This window comes from Helobdella robusta (assembly GCF_000326865.2).
Source record: "Helobdella robusta unplaced genomic scaffold HELROscaffold_17, whole genome shotgun sequence".
Taxonomy (NCBI): Eukaryota; Metazoa; Annelida; class Clitellata; order Rhynchobdellida; family Glossiphoniidae; genus Helobdella; species Helobdella robusta.
Window position 1 is genome coordinate 949,980 of NW_008703942.1, and position 21,192 is coordinate 971,171.

General features: G+C 33.6%; 1 protein-coding gene across 1 annotated transcript; it reads right to left on the minus strand.

Annotated features, from left to right (window-relative positions):
* Positions 1 to 5,493: 5,493 nt before the first annotated feature.
* On the minus strand, positions 5,494 to 17,479 carry HELRODRAFT_76057 (hypothetical protein; the record flags this gene model as incomplete). The annotated part of the gene is made up of 9 exons (XM_009015915.1): positions 5,494 to 5,697; positions 5,859 to 5,939; positions 6,181 to 6,251; positions 6,365 to 6,446; positions 8,850 to 8,927; positions 10,118 to 10,272; positions 12,902 to 12,979; positions 13,429 to 13,517; positions 17,340 to 17,479. Coding segments are annotated over 9 exons (978 nt in total), but the record flags the coding sequence as incomplete, so codon positions are not given.
* Between the last annotated feature and the right edge of the window lie 3,713 nt (positions 17,480 to 21,192).

Here is a 21,192-nt window from a genome sequence, read left to right on the forward strand (position 1 = left end):
TGTAATTTTGGTGTTCAATGACTTAGAAGTTTTTAGGAAAATATTTTGACTTGAAATGTTGCATGACTTGTTGTAGCGCGGTAATAATTTAAAACATTTGTTGAAGAGTTTATGTTAGCTGGTAAAGATTTATATTGATCAGTTTTTTTATAATTTGATGGTCACTCTTTTATTTTATTTCAGTCAAACTGCAGTTATTTATTCATTTTTAAATTAATAACATTTGTACTGATTTGCTTAATGTTCAGCAGCTTGTGTAAGGTTTTTATTTATAGTACATGCCATCATATGCTGACAATCTGGCAATCAACTATTTCAAATAGCGTTTACATACAAATTAAAAGTCCTAATGTTTCTGAGGGTTTACATATTAAATGTTGACGCGTTACGTCATTGCTTAATTGTTTAGAAACCGGTGAAATCTTTGCATTAGAAGAGATTATTTCCGAGGTTTAAAATGTTTTTTAGTTTTATTCAGTTTATTTTATTTCATTTAGCAGGGTACAACAGTCCTTTTAGTGTTTTTTGTATGCCTAACGGATAATAATAATAAATAGTCTTTCCAGTTTAATTTACATTTTAGTCGTAATGACATTTTTTTAATCAATATTGATGTTGATGCGTTTTTATAAAATAAAAAATTAGTCGATGTAATACGGTGTCCCTGTTTTCAACTCTCATATTGCCGAAATTTCTTCGCTTTTTCTGTAGATGTCATAGACGTTTCAGTTGCAGTTGGGCGGTTTCGTCTGACTCGTGCGGGAGCAATTCTGTGAAAGTTGCAGTCTGCTTGTCTGATGTTCAAAATTTTTTCTGGTTTACAATATATGACCGAACTGAATCGTAATGATCATTGAGGAGTGATTGTGAATCCCGTTGTATTGAATTGAATGAAAAAAATTTATTCAAGCTAGTCCACAACCGTAAATGTTTACACGCGTTTCTGTCCGTCATTTGTATTTGACAAAACACAGCAGTGGCCTTGTAGATATTACATGTAGGCCTATCCAGCAAAATTCTTGCGGCACTTCCGTGAGATTCATTAATTAAATATGTTTTTGAAAAGTTATCTTTCCTGGATATATTAGAATGTCATCTAGAATACGATGATATTTTTTAAAATTAACGCAAATAGCAGATCGGTGCAAAACCATTAATTCGTCGTTTAATCAGTTACGGAATGTAGAAGCAAATCACACCAGAAAAGAACATACCCTGACAATCATTTTATTTATTCTCGTCAAACATTGATTTGAACATCTTTTATTTTTAAATGTTTTAGCATCAAAAAAATCAAAAATTATGTAAAATTATATATCCACGTTAAAAATTAGTATTGACATCTCAGAAAAGGACATTGAACTGAAATGAAATGCTGATAAATCATTATTATACTAAAATAAAATCTAAATAATTTAAGATTAAAACGCTTGACCTGTTGGAATGTGAAAGATTTCATTAAAGCTTAATGGAAATAAGGGTTGGTGAAAAATCAATGCACCCTATTAGCCTTATAAGCTACTGACATCTAGGCAGGCATACAGGCTTATGATAAGTCGTTTAAAACATTTAAAAGTGTTTTAATTGATTAATAATGCAAGTCGAATGAATAAGTAAAATTTTAATATATAATTATAATATATATAATATATTATAATATATAATTATAACACTTGTAACGTGACAAAACGTATATAGCATAATATCCTTGAATTAACTGATAAAATGTTCACGATCTAGGTTTATCAACTAAGATGACATTTTGTAATAATTTCGTTAATGGATGCTGGTTTGTTAGATGGTTTTGATTCACAGACGCCGATATGCATGGTTTCGGTTGGATGAAATAACGGGACGGTCGCAATTCGGAATGTTGCAAACAAAAAAAATAAAAAAATTTTGACGTTTGTGTGTACCTACCGTGAAAGAAAAAATAAGGGATGGCTATAAACAAATGCCAATACACATTGCAGAGTCGTTTAAAAAAATAGCACATCTATTTGATTGGTGCTCTCAATAGCGGAGGCACATCAAAAAGCAAATAATGACATTCACGCTAATCTCATAAGATTATTATTATTATTAAGAAGAAGAAAAGTTTGAGGTTTTAAAATTTCAATATGGCGCTTTGTTGGAAGTTCATTCAGCATGTTCAAGGTCCATCATTAGCAGCGGTGTCATGCTGGTGACTGTTTTCTGGTGTTGCTCCATTTCATCGTATTCATCGGACGATGAGACGTTGTGAACGATCGCTGAAGCTGATAAAGTCGACGACGCTGCGAGGTTGCTCACGTCGTTTTTAGAAGCGGACAGGTGATAATGCTGATCTTCATTTAACTTCGTTACCGTCATGTCGTTATTTAGCTCCGTGGTACTATCATTACTGTTGTTATTGTTATTCAGCAACATCAAATCCTGGTGTGGGATTATCAGATTTGCCGAGTACTGAAGTTTAGTTGGTGAGGACAATGAAGCAGATGATACGGTGTCCACCTCGTTATTTGATGGACTAGTTATCTGAACTATCGGAGTCAATGGAGTTTCTAAGCTGTCGATCTAACAAAAATTTGAGTTTTTTAAATTTATCTGGTTCGTTTATTTGTAAGTAGGTGTTTAAGTATACTATTTAAAAAAATTATTACATAACAGGATAATTAAAATATTGAGTTCCTATCTTAAAAATAACTGTCTAAAATTGTTAGTTAATGAAACTGCAAACACGACAAAACTAAAAAAACAAACATTTTCGTGAGAACTCGAGTACATGGGGTGGCCATCCATGTCAACGCTGTTTGTTTGACATCGGCTCTTCAACGAGTTTATTCGCTGGTTTTTAAATGCCAGAATATTCTGAAAATTAGATGAACATTATGTTGGAGTGGATTATGTTTAATAATAATAATAATATTATTATTATTATCATCATTAATTATTCTAAATTATTTTAAAATGTGACTGAATCTTGAACTGGTTGACAGTCTGCAAAGTACTAAGATAATATTATGCATGTTATCACAACATAGCACTCGTAGAAATATATATTGTTATACTAGTTAATTAATATATTTATATATCAACACGTTCGTGTGGCAATATTTTGTAATCATGTTTGAATATATTATGTAGGAAAGAGACTGGAAGGTGTTTAATCGAATCTTTTTTTCAAATTTCCTGTCTCTATCTTATTATAATATTTATAAACCAAACCTGAACGATGAACAGGAAGAAGTCCAGGGCACGAACAAGATGAGGAACTACATTGTTGTTCAACTTTAAAAATGGAGTAAAAGAAAGACACAATCCCTACCTATACGATGTACTCGTAGAGGAAATACTGAGGAAAGCTTTAGAAAGATATGAAAACGATTGTCTATAGTTGTAGAGAGTTGTCAACAATCTGAGTTAGCCGGATGACATTGTGTTTTTTTCACTTAGAGCAAGGATCCAGCTGAACAAGTGAACCTGGTTATTCTAATCTAAACTTTTAAACTATCACTTCTAAATTTAAAGTTCTGATAACAAAAAACGGGTAGAATATAGAAATAACGACTGATGAAACAAGAGTGGGGAGTCATTTATACATTTGGATATTCAATAGCAACGAAAAATAACATCAGCTGGATTTGAAGAGAGAGATCAGGATTTGTTGAAGAAATGATGAACAAGCAAGGAAGTCACCATAGAAATAAGATTGAAAGTGCAGAAAGTGTTATGGATTCGACAAAAAATAAATGAATAGGCGCTATGCAAATGGGTTAACAGAAAAAAATTACTAAAATCTGGAAAAGTTGAAATTGAGTTTTTTTGATTGTACAACATGGAAGTTAAACTTTTTTGAAATGGAGGCGACAAAAAAGACTCAAACGGTAGTAAAATCAACACCGCGTACTGACTGAGCAACAGAAAAAAGCATGAAAGAAGGTTCATCTTGAAAGGCACCAGACGATAAAATTAATTCAAGTTGGTTTTTGCAGGATAATTAAGAGAGGTTGATTAACGAAAATATTTTACGCATTTTGAATGATTTCTTTTATAAATAGCTTAAAATGCGCTATTGAGTTTAATGTGTGAAATTAATTGTAAAAAAGTTCTTCGGTGTTTATCTGCATGTACATTTCTACACAGCATAACAGCCCATTAAATATTTCTAAAGGAAATTTAAAACAGAAACTAATGTCGTTAAATTTAATTAGTTGATTATCATTTTAAAATAAGAAAAATAAAAAACTGGGTGCAACAATGTTTTTAACAACAAGTGCATTTAAAAACCAACATTTTCCATGAAGATTGCGTTGGCATCGTAATCATGGTTGAAGCTATTTGTGTGGAGACGATGACGGTGTGGATTGGATCTTTTGTTGAACAGCTGATAAGATTGCTGCTGCGTCTGTGGCTGTTGCTGGCTGACGTTCGTTATAGAAGTTGTTGGAAAGTTCGTGGAAGGCAAGGCATTGCTGCCGTTTGAGACGCCAGTATTGTCATCCAAGTTTGAAGCATTAACGTTCAAATGCTCAGGCAATGCTGGCAATCGAGTGAATGTTTGTTGGTGTTGTCCGTCAAACGAATCAGGCTGGATTTCACTGGAATCGGTTGAAGACTGTCTTGGCATGAAGTGAACAACTGTGGAGCTGTTGGCATTGCTTCCGCAGTTTATTAAATTTGTGCTAGTGTTTGCGTTGTTAGATGTTGTATTTGAATTTAAAGGATGCAAATCTAAACGGGAACTGTGTTCTGAAAGCCATCTGCCCAATTTATCTCTTGCTCGGCCAACAATTGTCGTCGAAGCATGTGGAACCTGTTATTATGAAACGATTTCAATTAAATAATTCCATTATTATCACAAACTGAAATGTTTATTTGAAATAAAATAAAATGTAAACAATGTCTACCTGCAAAGTAGATGAATGCATTTCATCGCTGTCCTTCCCGAAACTGTACAAACTTGTTCTACTCAACATATCCACCGGCGACTTCGTTCCTGAGTTAGAAATACAATCCTAATTTCATCTTCTATTTACCGCTAAATTGATGCAAAGTTTTGAAAATTAACGTCCTAATTTTTGTAACAATGCAACGAAACATTACATAAATGGAATATAAACGTAAAGCCAAACTTCAATTCTGCATTAATTTATAGCATTTCAAAACTGACCGACTTACCACTCATAAGATTTTGGTTGCGATGATGATAGAACTGGATGGGTGTGTTGAGTTGCGAGGGAATGTTCTTCGGCACAGAGTTGGTCATGGCCACTCCTTCCTGAATGGTCTCCAGAGGTGTCAGCAGTTTCATGCCTTCGTCCGATATACTAATCCGAAATATTTTTGTCACGTTCATTAGTTAATAACGAAAACATTTTCATCGTTTTAACTGTATAGTGCTTACTGATTACATTAAAATGCAAATATCTAAAATGATTTTGAATCTGAAATGATTTTGCATTTCAAACTAGCATTATATTATAATTGAAATCGTATAAATCAAAGTCACAATTAACTCATGTGCCAGGTTATAAAAGAAATGTTAGAAGAAATAGCAAACCGGATTTCAGCTGTGGAGCCCATGTGAGGTAGGGAGATATTTTTAGCACTTGATCTGGTGTAGGGCAAGTAATCGGGCGGACTCTCCCCAAAGTAGACGTCTTTCTCCAGCGGTGGAAACTGACCGCAGAGGTCATCAACGGTCAGTAGAGAGATCTTTAATGTTGGTGACAAAAAATTGTACGAAGAATGAACGAGTTAAAGTGAATATAAAGTTAGATATAATATTGGTGGTCTTCATTGAGGAAATTATCTTAGGTCGTACGATTGAGATAAAATTGTTATCGACCGGATTTCGGATTTGAGCCGGATTATACCTGCATGTTCCGGTCGATGATCCAGTTCATTTCAAAGTCATCATCATCTTCTCCGAACGGGTTGATCAGTTGCTCAGCCACCTTAATAACAATTTCAAAATTAGTTATAACAACAAAAAATACTTTTAATAATATTATTATTATTAATTATGTTTAAAGGTTAGCAAATTAAATAAATGTTCAAGGATAGCAAATGTTTTTTAAAAAAATAATTACAAATACCATAAAAATTTTATTACACAATACGTAAGAAAGTTTTAATTCAAAAACGACAAATGGAAAAAATGTGAACACGTAAAAAGTTGAATGGCCATCAGCCTACCTTCAGCCATCCCATATAAAAGAAGAACTGAAGGAGGGTGAAGAAAGGAACGTACAGATCGACGTTGTGTCCTTCGAAAGAAGAAATTTGAAGTGCTCCATTTATTCAATTCGATATCCCACATTAAATTCATGATAATTTTATATAAAAAGATTTTACACTCAATGGCAGTGGAGTTAATTACCTGGATAGTTCATAACTGGGTCGAGAAACTGCCTGCCCAGAGTGCAACCAAGGAAAAACGAGTACACCGCTAACGTAGTCACCTGTCAACAATTAGAATTGTAAATTATTATTTCACATAATTTAACATAATTGAAAACAACCTAAAACAAAAATGTTGGTAATTTTTTTTTAAATTATTATTTCTGAAAAAAATTAGTTTTTTATGATTTGTGTAAGGTCTCATATGAAAAACCTTATAGACGCACATGTGTGTCTGCGTGTGTGTGTGTGTATATGTGTGTATGTCCCTTTGTATGTAACCGTCTTCACAAACTTCTCACTATGCGAACGCTCTATAAAATTATGAAAATATTGAAAATGCGAAATTGATCAAAAATAACCAACTAACTAATTTGGCGACTTAAAATACGAAATTGGTATTTTTGTTTCAGGCCAAAAATTTCAACACCTATATAACTTAACTGACTCAACTATTTTAAAACATTTAAGTTATCGCCAAGTAAAATTCACAACCGAATGTAATTTGAAAATATTTTTCAATTGAAACAAAATCTTTTTCAATTGGGATGTTGAATAAATTGTTGAAAGATAAAAATGTACAAAATCAGACCACAAAAGTCAGGCTGAAGAAAGCAAGTTCTAGGTAATTTCAAATACAAATCAACCATTCATTCATCAAGAGTCTCAACAAATTTAACAATATTTTATAAATATTTTCTTCTCTTTTTCAAATTTAGTCTTTAAAATGAATTAATTGAGAAACGTAATTAAAGAGAGAGAAAGAGAGAGAGAGAGAGAGGAGAGAGAGAGAGAGAGAAAGAGAGGCAAGAGAAACGAAGGAGGAACGTGCGCGTGAGTCTGCAGTGCCCATGCAGATGCAATGCAACAACAAACAGCTTTCACCACCAATCAATGAATGAATGCATGAATATATATTTACACACAACTCCTCTTCCGCTTCAGTTCTTCCTTAATAAGAATTGATCGCAAGTACGTTTCATTTGACCAATCAACCAAACCAACATTACTTTTAAACGAATTAACATTATTAATTACAACACACACACACACACACACCACACACACACACACACACACACACACACACACACAGATATAAGAAAATTGGAAGTATATACGGAGATATATGCGTGCAGTTTGTCAGAAGGTGTGTTTGTATGTGTTGTCGATCGTTATCAATGAACCCTAGAAAAGACACAAGTGCCACGTTTTATTATGGTTAACAGTAAGATCTAGTCCAGCTGTTGAAACAATTTATGTGCCAACAGATTAATTTCTTGCTGGAATTATATGAAAAAGTACTTTCTTTTTATTGATATACATTATGACGATCATGTATAATATGGTTGAACATTCCTACAAAACATGCTTTCTTTTTATCCTGTGTATTTGTGGTGATAATCCAATCTACTAATGCAAAGATAGCAGAGGGAACATTCCACCTGCACTTCTGTCATACATTCCTCCACTATACTTCGTAACTTTATTCTTTCTGACGCAAAAATATCATTCGAGGTCGATGTTTTGAATTGAATTTAAAAAGTTATTTAAAACATCAGCTGTAACTATTTAAACAAATTTTCGAAAAAATGTAACCATATGGTAAAACATGCAACTTGTTTAGAAGACGATACTTAATTTCAAATAACACCCATTTAGTTGTCATTAACGTTGGCGAACAACTCGCAATATGGTCATCTACATCACTATTTGGAACCACTTCATCAGCATTAAGGAGGATGACTGATGAGACTATCTTAATTAATGACTCCTGTAAGCCTCTAATCCTTAACCTCTCAGGCAAGCAGCGATGTCATGTCGTAAAATTTGTTTTTATTTTTATAAAAAAAGCTGAGAGCAGACAGTGTAATTGCAGTGAGTCAAGGTTTTTTTTTCTGTTGCACTGAGTGATTCAACATATGTCACCGACCAGACGCATTATCCTCTCAAGTGCAGATTTTTTGAAATTTTTGTATCAAATAAATTTCCACCGAATTAAAATGATTTAAATTTTTATGATTGTTATTAAAATTATGTTATTAAAATATTTCAAAGAAAACCAATTTTAAAAATTGTAGTCGACAATTAAAGTTACATAAGCAATCAGCAACTATGAATTTATTTTTTGACCTCGGTTTCATGCTGGTATGCGATGGGATAATTATTTTCTAGTGTAAAAGTATAAAAATGGTATAAAGGCATGCAATTCAGCTTTAATAATTTGTGCAATCATGTTGTTATCATCATTTTTTGTAAAAGAATATAGGCGACGTTGTGATCCTACAATATATGTAGTCGGCTAATTTAATGAATTCTCAAAAAATTTACCTAGTTATGCTATGCTAATAACATCAGTTACATTAACGTACAGAAATCTGTGTGTTCGCGTACAATTGATTGATAATGAGAAAATAAGACATGAAGTAGAAAAGCATAATTTAAAATGAGAAAAAGAACGTGACCTGCGTGTACACGAGTGGAACGCTTATCCAGTCATACGAGTACAACATCCCCAGATTTCCACGGTACACAAGAATCTCCTGAATAAATTGAATCATAAATCTAAATACGTTTTAAAAAAATGAATTTCAAATAGTTGGATACACAGAAAATCTATTTTCAAAAATTCTTGCCATAAAATTATTTGTTCTCATAAATTATTCGTTGGAAAATATGTCCTTTTGTTCTCCCATACAAACACTTATTGCTTCCTAATAAAATCTTAACCATTCAAAAACAGTTCTACAGTTTCAACGCCATTGAGTGGATTTGTGATTCTGGGAATCATAAATGGAAATCAGTTGAAGACATTCACGTTCACGAAACTGAAGTTTTATTAGTAATTCACTGTACCTGGTGCAACATCATTTCGGCTAAATGTCTTCACCAGATAGTCTTCCAGCACATTGTCAACACATGTAGAGGATATGTAGAGGACGAAATCTTATAAAAACACATTTTTGTCGGTGTGACTCAATTTTTATAAAATTAGCCAAAAAAGCCAACTTCATATTCATAGTTTATTTATATATAATTAGCCAAAACATAATTGACTTGCAAGCACAGGTTTGCTGCAAACATTTAAAGTTGCAGAACAACGCAGGAAAGTGCAGATTACATCAACATGATGTACGTTTCCAATGCAGTGAGGTTTCCTTCCAAGTCGGAGATGAGAGTGTCATTGCTACATAGTGGCCGCTACGTATTGATTTCGATTGATATTGATGATTTCGCAATGCAAAAAGTGCAAAATAAAAAACTGCTGGGAATGCAGCCGAAGATACATTTGAGTGCAAGCTAGTCCGGTGTTCTTCTTCACGCCAAAGTCTTTTTAAAGTTTTTGGTATTTTTATTTGATGACTAGGCAAATTATTTTAAATTAAAAACTAAACTGCCGTTGAACTTTCTAGATATCACTTTGAATTAATGAGAAGCACAAAAGAGAACACCTCAGCCATGATAAATTAGTGGAACATCAATTAAACGTTAAGTCCAATGGACAATTAAAACGTCATCAGCGTTAAATTTATTGCCGCCGTAATATGCCGTAACATGCGCTGTTGTGATGATGATCATCAAAAATATCTCGGCGCGTGATCTTAACAATCATAACCATCATCATCCTCCTCCTCATCATCAAAACCATCATCATCATCATCATCATAACCATCATCATCATCTTCATCATAGCCATCCTCATCCTCATCATCATCCTCCTCATCATCCTAACATCGATGAGTGACTTCATGAGGTAGTTATCAAGTATATAACCCTTCCTGTGGGCGTCTCTGATGATGTTGCAGCACCAGACGAATGGAACCCACCACTTGCCGTGTGGAGTGCTAACGTCCTCCATCACCTTCACCTCCGATGCTGTCACAATTCCTAAGTTTTGTGTGTGTGTGTGTCTGCGTGTGTGTGTGAGTGTCTGTATGCGTGTGTGTGTGTGTGCACGCGCGAAGGTTTTTTACATTATTGTACGAATGTATATATGCATAATGTAATGATGTAACTTTAAACTAAATGTTATTCACAAATGAATGAATGTATGGATTAATTGATCGATCACTTAATTCCTATTAAACCAGCAAATAAAAATTTGAACAAACAGAACCATTGATTAATTAATTAATTAATAAGCAAACAAATGATTCTATAAGCTAATTCATAACACGTTATAGATGTTGAAGATGTTTGCAACTGATCAAAAGATCACTCACTTCTCTTGTAAAACATACATCACATAAGCGCAGAACGTATTTCTCACGAAGTAATTATGTATGTATAAGTCTATTTATATAACTGCATACTCTGTATTTAAACGTGAACATGCACATCAATTAATTAATCTATATAGTATCCTTTAGTCTTTAGTTTTGGTTAACTACTGCCTCAGAATATTAAAAAGTCCTAGCTTATGTAATTGTTAATAGCATCAGGGAACGCGCGTAGGCATAGAATTGTGAAACGTTTGAAGATTTTCAAAGAAGAGCCAGCATGTTATTTCATGTTATTTCCCATTTCTCAGACACGTCAAATAAAAACTCAAACGTGTTGAAGTAATGCTGCCTGCTAGCAGTGCGCTGAAGTACTGCACACGAACTTCTTATCAATAATGAGCATCTTCATCGAGAAAGACGTTCACAGTTTTAAAATAATTTAATGTCCAAAAATCATTTTTCAAGTTTAGTTCTAAAACATGAGGGGAAAAAATATATTGATGGGAACTGTACGGTTGTAGGAAAAACTTAATAAACATAATGAACAATCTATTTTATCTTGTCAGTCAGCAAATGAACTTGGTTGTAACGATCACTGATATAAAGCATAAGGTTGATGTTGTTTAAAAGGTACGACGCAGGTGAACGACAGCGTATGAGGTGGGTCGATAGCAGTTGAAACACTTGAATGAGCACACCAGATGCAACATCACTACTCTTCGATTTCTGTTTAAATCAGTTTATACTTACGATACTCTAAAGAGCGCTACGAAAAATTACACCTTTATAAAAAAAATCATAAACCGAAGCAACTTAAAATGTAAGCACTTTTGCTAAAGTATAAAAATTTATTGGTTCTTGAATTTATAAAAAGTTTATTAGTTCTTGAATTTATTATAAAATTATAAACATTTTTGATGACAATTAAATAAAAAAAAATCAAGTAAAGTTTAAAAAAGTGATCATCATAAAAATAATTTGACGTCCAAGAAAATTTTTTAAGTTTGACTCTGAAGATAAAATTGATCATCATTATTTCATTCAATTTTGAAAATTGCATCATGTGAATAGAAACAATTTAATTTTTTCTTGCACGTATCATTTGGCTTTCACTTGCACATGTGAGTTGAGTGTACCTCACTCGAGTATTTACATTGAATGAATTTACATAACTCTACGGCACTCTACAAAAGTGTAATGAAGTATTCTGTTGTTATCATCATCATGTCATCATCTCATTTCTCATGGCGTCGTCGACTTGAACAAAAAGTATGTACTAGAACTAGAACTAAATGAAATAAAACAATCACAGATGGATTTCAAACAATACGGTTAAATCCGTTTAACTTGTCAAAAGCTTCTTTTCTTCCACAAACACATTAACATACACACACTCGCTCTCACTTAGACATCACACACACATACACACGCGCGCGCGCACACACACACACACTTTCGTCCTTCTTCACTAATATTTTCATACACTCGTCGTCACCCATACAACGTACCTAAAACGAATTCAGTACAACGCGAATAAATTTCACTTAGTAATGTTGTTGACACAAGTAAAACAAAATTGTCTTTGAAAAAATTAAATAAAAGTGTAAGGAAATAAATTTATTTTAGTAATTCCCACTGGACACCGCTATTAAAATATATATTACTTTGTGTTAGAATTCATCTGTCGCCTCGATTCTTCTTCTTTTCATAACCCATAAAATTCAAACCGGGATTCCTCATGAAATTTTTTTTGGTTACTCGTTGACCGGATGTATCGCAACCAGAGTGTCGGAGACGGATTCGATCGGAAATTTTAGGAGTGGTAGGAGTCGGAAATTTTTGAGGGGTAGGAGTCGGATATTTTCCATCCGACTCGCAACAAAACGAAAAGTCGTTCAATTTAAATTTTCCAAATATTTAAAGTAAAGTTAACGGTAAACTTTATGACTGACAAGATATTCAAATTTTTGCCTAAAAATTCAAATTTAACATCTCAAGTTTATCCTACCCACGTCAAAGCAAACGTTTCATCAATCACATACGCACACGCACGAAGCTCACATGCTCATTGCTTACACCACACACACACACACACACACACACATATATATATATATATATATATATATATATTTATTTATTTATTTATTTATTTTTGTCTATTTATTTAAAAAAATTTCAAATGCTTGTTCAAAAGTAGCAACTTTTACCATAAAACTCATGGAAAATAATGTAAAGATCACATACAAGACAAGAAATAATTGAAATAAATAAATGAAGAAAAATGAAGAAACCTGCTTCGATGAGGTGGTCCATGGTGGGGAACCTCTTCTTCACCCTGACACTCGTCGCCTGGAAGACGATGATGCTGCCTGGTTGATGAAACAAGCAGAGGTGTCAACAACATTAATGCAAACCGATTCATATGCATGTTCTTCTCAAGCAGAACAAATGGATTAGTGATTAATTATTTGCTAATTACATGTTTAATTCAGTTCATATAGGTATGTCTGAAGTTAAACTACAGTCAGTGATTAAGCTTGAACTAATTTGTTAAAAATAAACATGGAGTAATTCAACATGCTCAATGGCTAATTAACTGATCGTCAATTGTTAAATTTTAAAACTATCCCAAAAGCAACATTGAATGACTCGATAAACATTCTTAATAGGATGAAAGATTAAAAGTAAGCATCAAGCATAGTAGGGTCCTACCCATACCCACCTACCTATCTACCTACCTACCTACCCACCAAACTACCTACCTACCTACCAACCTACCTACCAACCTATTTTCCTACCTACCAGCCTACCCACCTACCTAGCGTAAGGTACCTCATCAGGGTCCTCCGGATGATTCTGCTCTGCTCATCCACACCTTCCACCAATGTACTCACGTACAGCATCACTCTGTATATATATATATATATATATATATATATATATATATAAGTGAGTATGGTTTGTGTTCGTGTGTGTGTGCATTTGTGTATGTGTTTCTATGCGTGTGTAGGTGTGCATTCACGACAGCAGAGTGTGGCTCGTACTGGAGAAGTATGATCGGCGATAGTTATAATAAGTATTTGTTACAAAAGTAATTTTTATAACACAAAATAAACAAATTGTTAAACATCAAATTTTAAATTTATTCTCGTTAACGTTCTATCTTAGCTGGTGATCAGTTATTGTTAATATAACAGAAAAGAGAGTTAAATATGTGTTAGCTGTTAGCATATTTAATTCACGAAAGTTCACGCACTGATTTGAAACTATTTTGCATTCTTACAAATTTTTTACAAAAACTACAGCAACTACCTTTTCAACTCTTCAAACAGTTTAAATGCTGTAAAGATGATGATATTAATAATGGATTTATCTAACCCGGTAGTAAATACAAGTTAAAAATATTAACAACGATATTAACGTAGCAGCGTTAACATCGGGATAGGACACGCCGATAAGGAAGATTACCTCGGCTTACAACTTAACGATGCTGTTAGTTTGCCTTGCTGCAGTTGTCATTTGGTGAGCAAACAAATTTTTGTATTATTGTTATTATTCAGATTAGTGTAGTTAATATGAATAATGGAGTTATTTATGCTATTACATGCTATTATAACGACGACGACAACGATGATGATGATGGTGGTGGTAATGAAGATTAAGTTTATTATCATCATCAATGTTACATCTGGTATCTGGGTGTGAAGAATTGACTCCTCCAAAGCAGGTCAGACGCCGAAAGGTCAGGGTGATCCTGCCTAACCACAACTGATCATTGCAGCGTCGCATTGGTTCAGTAAGTAATTGTAACTACTGTAAATTAAACGGTAACGACAAATGAAAAGTCTGTATGAGGAGGGAATCATTTGACGACAAAGCAGGAATACACAGCTTGCCCCAGGCACAACGATATAAATCCAACTCTCAAGAATTTGAAGTTCAAACAGCAAGAAACCGAATTCGCCCATACAACGTCACCAAGTTGCTAAGAGAAGGTGTTGAAGGCAGTAGATCTCTTTAATGCAGCAAAAATTTATTTCAAATTTTTTAGAAAAGGGATAATTTAGCAACTCCCAACAAACTTCCTTTCCAGATAGGGTAAAACGTATAAAACGCCTGCTGTGTAGCGCTTGTTAAAGCAAACAAGTATGTTTTTAATTCCACCGTCGAAAAAATACACGGATTCGTCACAACATGATTCTGGAAATATTTCAGAGAACATAAGAAATGAGTAAATGCAAAGAATTCAATATTCACAAATCTATTATAGGTTGTCGTCAGAACTTTCTTCATTGAACTTTGTAAGGCCTTTGATTCTTTAAATCATAATATTTTAATGTCTAAACGATGTGCTTATGGTATTCATGGTTTATCTTATAAATGGTTTTCTTCATATCTGTCTGATCGTTTTCAGTATGTTTCTATCAATCGCTCAGTTTCTGTCAATCGCTCTATAATGAACTTGCTGCTTTAAAGAATACAAGACGTGAAATCTTACGTCATAATCCTAATTTCTACTTCTTTAAGCCTAGATCTAATTTTTTCTTTAACTAAGCGTTATCTTCATCAATGCGTCTTTGGGATTCCTTACCGGATAATGCTAAGGCATTTCCTTTGTTGGGTCTTTTTAAAGCATCAATTTTAAAGCTCATATTGTCTAACCATTTTACGACATGCTAATTTCAATTTTTATTTATTAAATTATCCTTTGTTGAATATTTCTGTTTAATTTTGTTTATTCTTTAAAAAATTTTGAATTTCACTTTGCATTGTCTTTTGATTTCTATGCACAGTATTAGTTAAGGTGATCTACACAAACATATGTATCTTGATCTCCGGTGCTATTGCCGAATAAAATTCTGTTCCAATTCAAATTCAAACTTTTATCTAGTATCAACGCTTTTAGGATCACTTCACCTTGATGATGAGTGCTCTGGTTCACGAGGCCACGAACTAAATCATGGAAACCATGGCATGAAATAAATTTTTCCAAGTCGAAGTAATACAACGCTAAACAGTAGCTGTAAAAAACCTTCAATTCGATCTCAACGAAAATACAACAATTTTCGGCTGGTTTTATTAACTTTAGAAATTTCAACATTTACAATACTTTGAATACACCGTTGGTTAATTTAATTTCGTCTGACCATTTTAGAGCCAGCTCAATAAACTCTATAAATAATATCTCATTACCGTCGTACTCCATTCACTCCGACATGAATAATGCATGAAACTCATTTTTCTAAACTAACGATTTCTATTAGTGACTATTTTAAAGTTTAAACAAATGACCAACAACATGGACCAGCAATCCATTAATTGTAATCTTACATCTTTTCTTAACGAATATTATCTAATTTAATTTCACTTTATTATTTCCGCGTCATTCGATGAAACAAAAGCACCCTTTCTATTACCATAATCATCATCTTCTTCATCATTATTATCTTCATCATCATCATCCTCATCTTCCACATCATCATCATCCTCATTATCATCACTAGCGTATGTTTTCATTATTTTAACCACCACCATCATTCGCTCGCTTGTGCCATGCCAATAATTGTTATTTCAAATACAGAACACAGACTCCAGCTCTGTGCGATACTATTTCGAAACAACATCACATATTACATCATCATCGTCGTCATCATCCACATCATCGTTCACACCAACAGCATCGCCTTTATTTATTTTCAGTACACATTTGTTCACACATAGCAGCACTTAATGACAGACTTGTAATCATCGTCATCGTCGTCGTCGTATGTATTCACTCGACCAAGCCATCAAAGACGGCATTAAAAAAAGTCTACTAATGAAAACTTAGTTGTACGCGTTTTATTCTAAGGTTATTAATAATTGAATAAGTGATCTAGTTCAAACCAAACACTTAAATAAAGCATACACGTGAACACGCACACACACACGCACACACGCACGCACACAAACACACAAACGCACACAAACACACAAACGCATTTAGGCAACTTTATAAACATTCAGTTGATGTTTTGTCTTGTTAAACAAAATTGGTCCCTTATCTACCCGGAAGGTTAGTTGCTTCAAATGAAGATATTTATTTTATAAAACAATAAAACGTAGTATTTGTCCTCCGAAAACAAATAAAAATATTTACAACATTTTTAATTAAACTGGATTAAAAAAATTAACATTAATCAGATTAAACAATCATATAGATCAATTTGAAAAAAATTCGAGCCTTGTATGCGTGCGGATACGATGATGATGATGAAGATGACGATGAAGATGATGATGATGAAGATAATGATGTTTTGTTAAGATGTATGACATATGAAGGTGATGATGTAATGACAAAGATAATGCTGTTTACAATGCTACTTAGTTCTGTGAAATAATGATCATCATGAAGGATATTGAATTGTTATAAAATGTCGTTTGAGGATGTGGAAATCAAACACTTTGGAAAGATAAGAAATTATTAAAATATGATAACGTCTGTTGATATCTTTTGGAGAATTTTTTAATATCATCATTATTCTTTAAATTTTAATTCCTCACCAACAAAGCATTTATTCTAAAAGTGAACGTCAACATTCATCAAAATTCACCAAAATTCACCAACATCATCAACATTCACCAACATCATCAACATTCACCAAAATTCACCAACATCATCAACATTAACCGAAATTCCTCAACATTCCTCAACATTCACCAATAGTGAGTGGGTAAAGATAGACCGACCTGTCAGGCCAGGGAATGCTCATGTACTGGTTCCACCACCGGCCGATGACGAGTGCCACGTAGAATCCAAGGACGAAGGATAGAGGGATGAGGTTGATGAAGCTCTCGCAATACAGGGCTACCTTCTCGAACGTTCTGCGTTAGTTCGGGTTTGTTGTATGAATGTTTCATTACAACAGAGTCAATTATATGTTACATTTAATACGATTTTTATTGGTTGTGTAGATGGCACAAGTTTGTACGTTGATTTGATGTTGTATTTTTTTTATAGAAAGACGGAAATCGACGAGAATGATCAATTAAAAGTTTTATGAAATCGTTACAGCATTGAAAATAATTGTCATGACCATTTTTAAAGATTTAACAAATAGTCGAGAGTTTTGTAAAAAAAAGCACGTTACATCACTCAACACAACACAACATACGCGAGAAAATATAGAGCTGGAAAAGGAAATGTTAGAAAATACAAATAAGGATAGGCGTCCCATAAACAGCATGCATGTTTGTTCTTCAAACATAGCAAATATGTTAGCTCAGTCGGTAGACAAGCTAACACGTGATGGCATGGTTCGAATACTGTCTGAGACTCAAGGACCATCACGCGCGTATGACGTGTGGTATGGATAGTGTACAGTCTCTGTGGCTGACACGAGAGTTTAATTACAAGTATAGAATAACATGTAAGTACTAAGCAGATGCACGTTTGACAGAGCAGCATTATGGAGAATAAAAAATATACATCTACCTTACGATGTCTGCTGAGGTCTTATTGCTCAAACTTTTTAACTAAAAAAATAAAAAACAGAAACTCGTTGCTGAAAATAGCAATATAAACTTATTTTTAATTTTATTTTTGAGAGTCGAAGAAGCAAAAATAGAAAACAGCCTAACACGTGTTTTGCCAGGCGTTCATTTTTATGAATCATCACACTTCCAACGTGTTCGTCTATCAATATTTGTTTAATTATTTTATTCACAACTCTGAAACGTTTGTTAGTACGCGATTTTTTTCATCTGTGTAAAACACGACCATCTGTTTTAACGAAGACTTTTGATTTGGGAGAAACATTTTTCTGTGCAACCATTCATTGGAGCATGCATTCATGAAATGTGCTTGCGTGTGGCAGACCATTCACGGACGCATAAAACGTCTGGTACTGGCTTTGAGTACATAGCACATGCACATTCATACAATTGCGCAATCGTTTCGCACGCCTGTCTGCATCATATCTGCGTACCTACGCGCAAATAACCACACATACACACATCTACATCGCAGACGTGCAGACGCAACGTATGTATACTAAAAAAATATATACAAATATAAACACACGCATATATACAAAAAGTCATACTTTAAAACGTACTTACATATTTGTACGAACATACTTGTGATACATATATTTATTACCTTCTCTGTGAGTCATCCAGAACATTCCTGTATATGCAGCTGAGCAGAACATACAGGCCACAAAATATTGCCATCTCCTTGTACATGAGTTTGTATATGCTACCTTTCCAATAGAACAACAATCTAGAGAAGGCGCACAGACGCGCGTTTGCTACTTGCGCTGTGTATGTAATCGTCATTTTTCTTCCTCCTCTTCCCCTTTCTTAATGATTCTCTCTCTGTAATTTATCTATGTTATCTTTTATCGCGGCTGTTATTGTAATGCCTGTTGGCGTTGATTAATACGAAAGTCACTTTCAATTACTTAATGTGTACTTGGCTAAATTGTTGTTGGTGGTGTTGGATTGTTGCTGGAGCTGATTGTTGTTGTTGAATTGTTGTTTGTTTTATTTTGTTGGTGTTAAATTGTTAAAAGACAACCATCCAACTGAGTTTGTTTTCTACAAATCGATGCAGGCAGACACAACCACCTTGCAAGATCTTCCTTGTTTATTCTCCGCTTATTGTTATCCAATGCAAACGCGGTAACAAACAGCTCGATGTTATCAGACAGGTGCGCTCTTTATTGCTGCTTACATTTGTTTTACTGTTGTTGTTGTTGATGATGTACTTTTGTTGCTTTTGTCGTTGTTGTTTTTATTATAGACTTTTTTTTATTGTTTTCGCCACTGATGTTGCTGTTTATATGTCTCTTTGAGGCATAATATGTAATACCTTGATCAATTAATCTTGTTAACATAAATAATTAATTTTTTGATTGACGTCTGTCGAGTCCTCCCTGCGACAGATGTGAGACACTCTCTTCAAATATGCTGCTAGTGAATGAAGTCTGAAGCTGACGCTTTCAACAATATATTGTACAAAAGAAATCTGAAATAAAACAAAAAAATGTTGACATCAAAAAATAGAAAGTAATAGGGCAAGCGACTTAATAATTTTTACACATTAAGTTGCTTCTGCATAACATCACATTTCTGAGTTTGTAAACAAAAGACTCATAGCCGAGCGTGATCGATAAAATTTACTTGATTGTTCTATTAACCTTTCATTAAACTATTAGTAACAAAATCAGAGAAATATTTGGAACTTTATTTATAACACTGTCAGTGTAACAACATCAATATCTCAATTGTCTTTCTAGCGCTCACTGCTGCCTTCAGAGCGGATCTTAGAGTATTTATGTGGTGGACACAATTTGTTGGGAAAAGAGCAGAGTTAACAAATTTATCGCTCAGTGAAAGAATAGAATGTGCTGTCATTCATGACTTTAAGCCCAACATGTCATTTAGAAGTCTTTTTAAAGTATGACATTTTATTTATGTTTGTTGCTGTTAATCTAAGTTTGTGTAAGTTTGATTGATGTTATTGTTGACGTTTGTGTGACCACACGGCGGTTCGTAGCGTTGTTCATTTTGTTAACCAGTTAACGTGTTCCCTACGACAGCAACGATTGATTGGCGTGTATAACATAATAAATAAAAAATAACGAATGATGTGGATAACGAAATATTGTAGGCACCAAGTGAAAGCCCGAACGCACGCACTTCACTGAACATTCTGCGTTGTTGTAGCATGTTGCAGTTTTTATTATATGGCGCACACTGCAGACTGTTGTGCACGTACTATATAATAAAATAACAATTGAAATGTTGCCTCCATGTGACTACAGCATAGCATTTTATTTTATATATTGACGTACACACATAAGATAAGTTTAATGCTTCATGGAAGGAAGGATTTTGAAGAATATAAAACAAACTCCATTTGCATTGCAAATATGCTGAAACGAATTTCCTCAAGACAGAAATTCTGAACAAAAATTCAATTGGATAGATAATTGAAAATTTAAAAAAAACTCACTTGGTGTACGATTTTCAACTTAAATTTAAAACAATATTCATCAAAAGCCAGAGCTTCGTTAACAATTTAACAATTTTTTATTAGAATAAGTTCGCGTTCACTTAGGTATGTAACCAAATGAAGAAAGATCTTGATCACATGTCATGAACAAACTGAACGGTTGTGTAACATGTTGAAAATATAAAATAAACAGATAAACATGTAAACTCATATAACGTAAACATGCAAAGCTTACACTGATTACATCCATAACAGAACATTCGAATATATATTTGCAACTTACATTCGCTGCCTATTATAGTTTACTTAAGGAAGCATGTCTGAACGCTAAAGTGTATGTAAAAGAAATTAATTCTAAATATAACAATATAAGTGAATGCGTTCATCGACGCGCTTGTTCATATGAAAGTATTACATACAACGACACACGCACACGCATGCACACACACGCACACGCACCACGTACATACTGTGTTTTTGAACATATCGACGAGGATGATGAATGTTGATTGTCTAATACTAATTAACCTCCATACAAATCTTTCAATAAAAATGGGTCATCTAATCTTTTAAAGCTGTTAC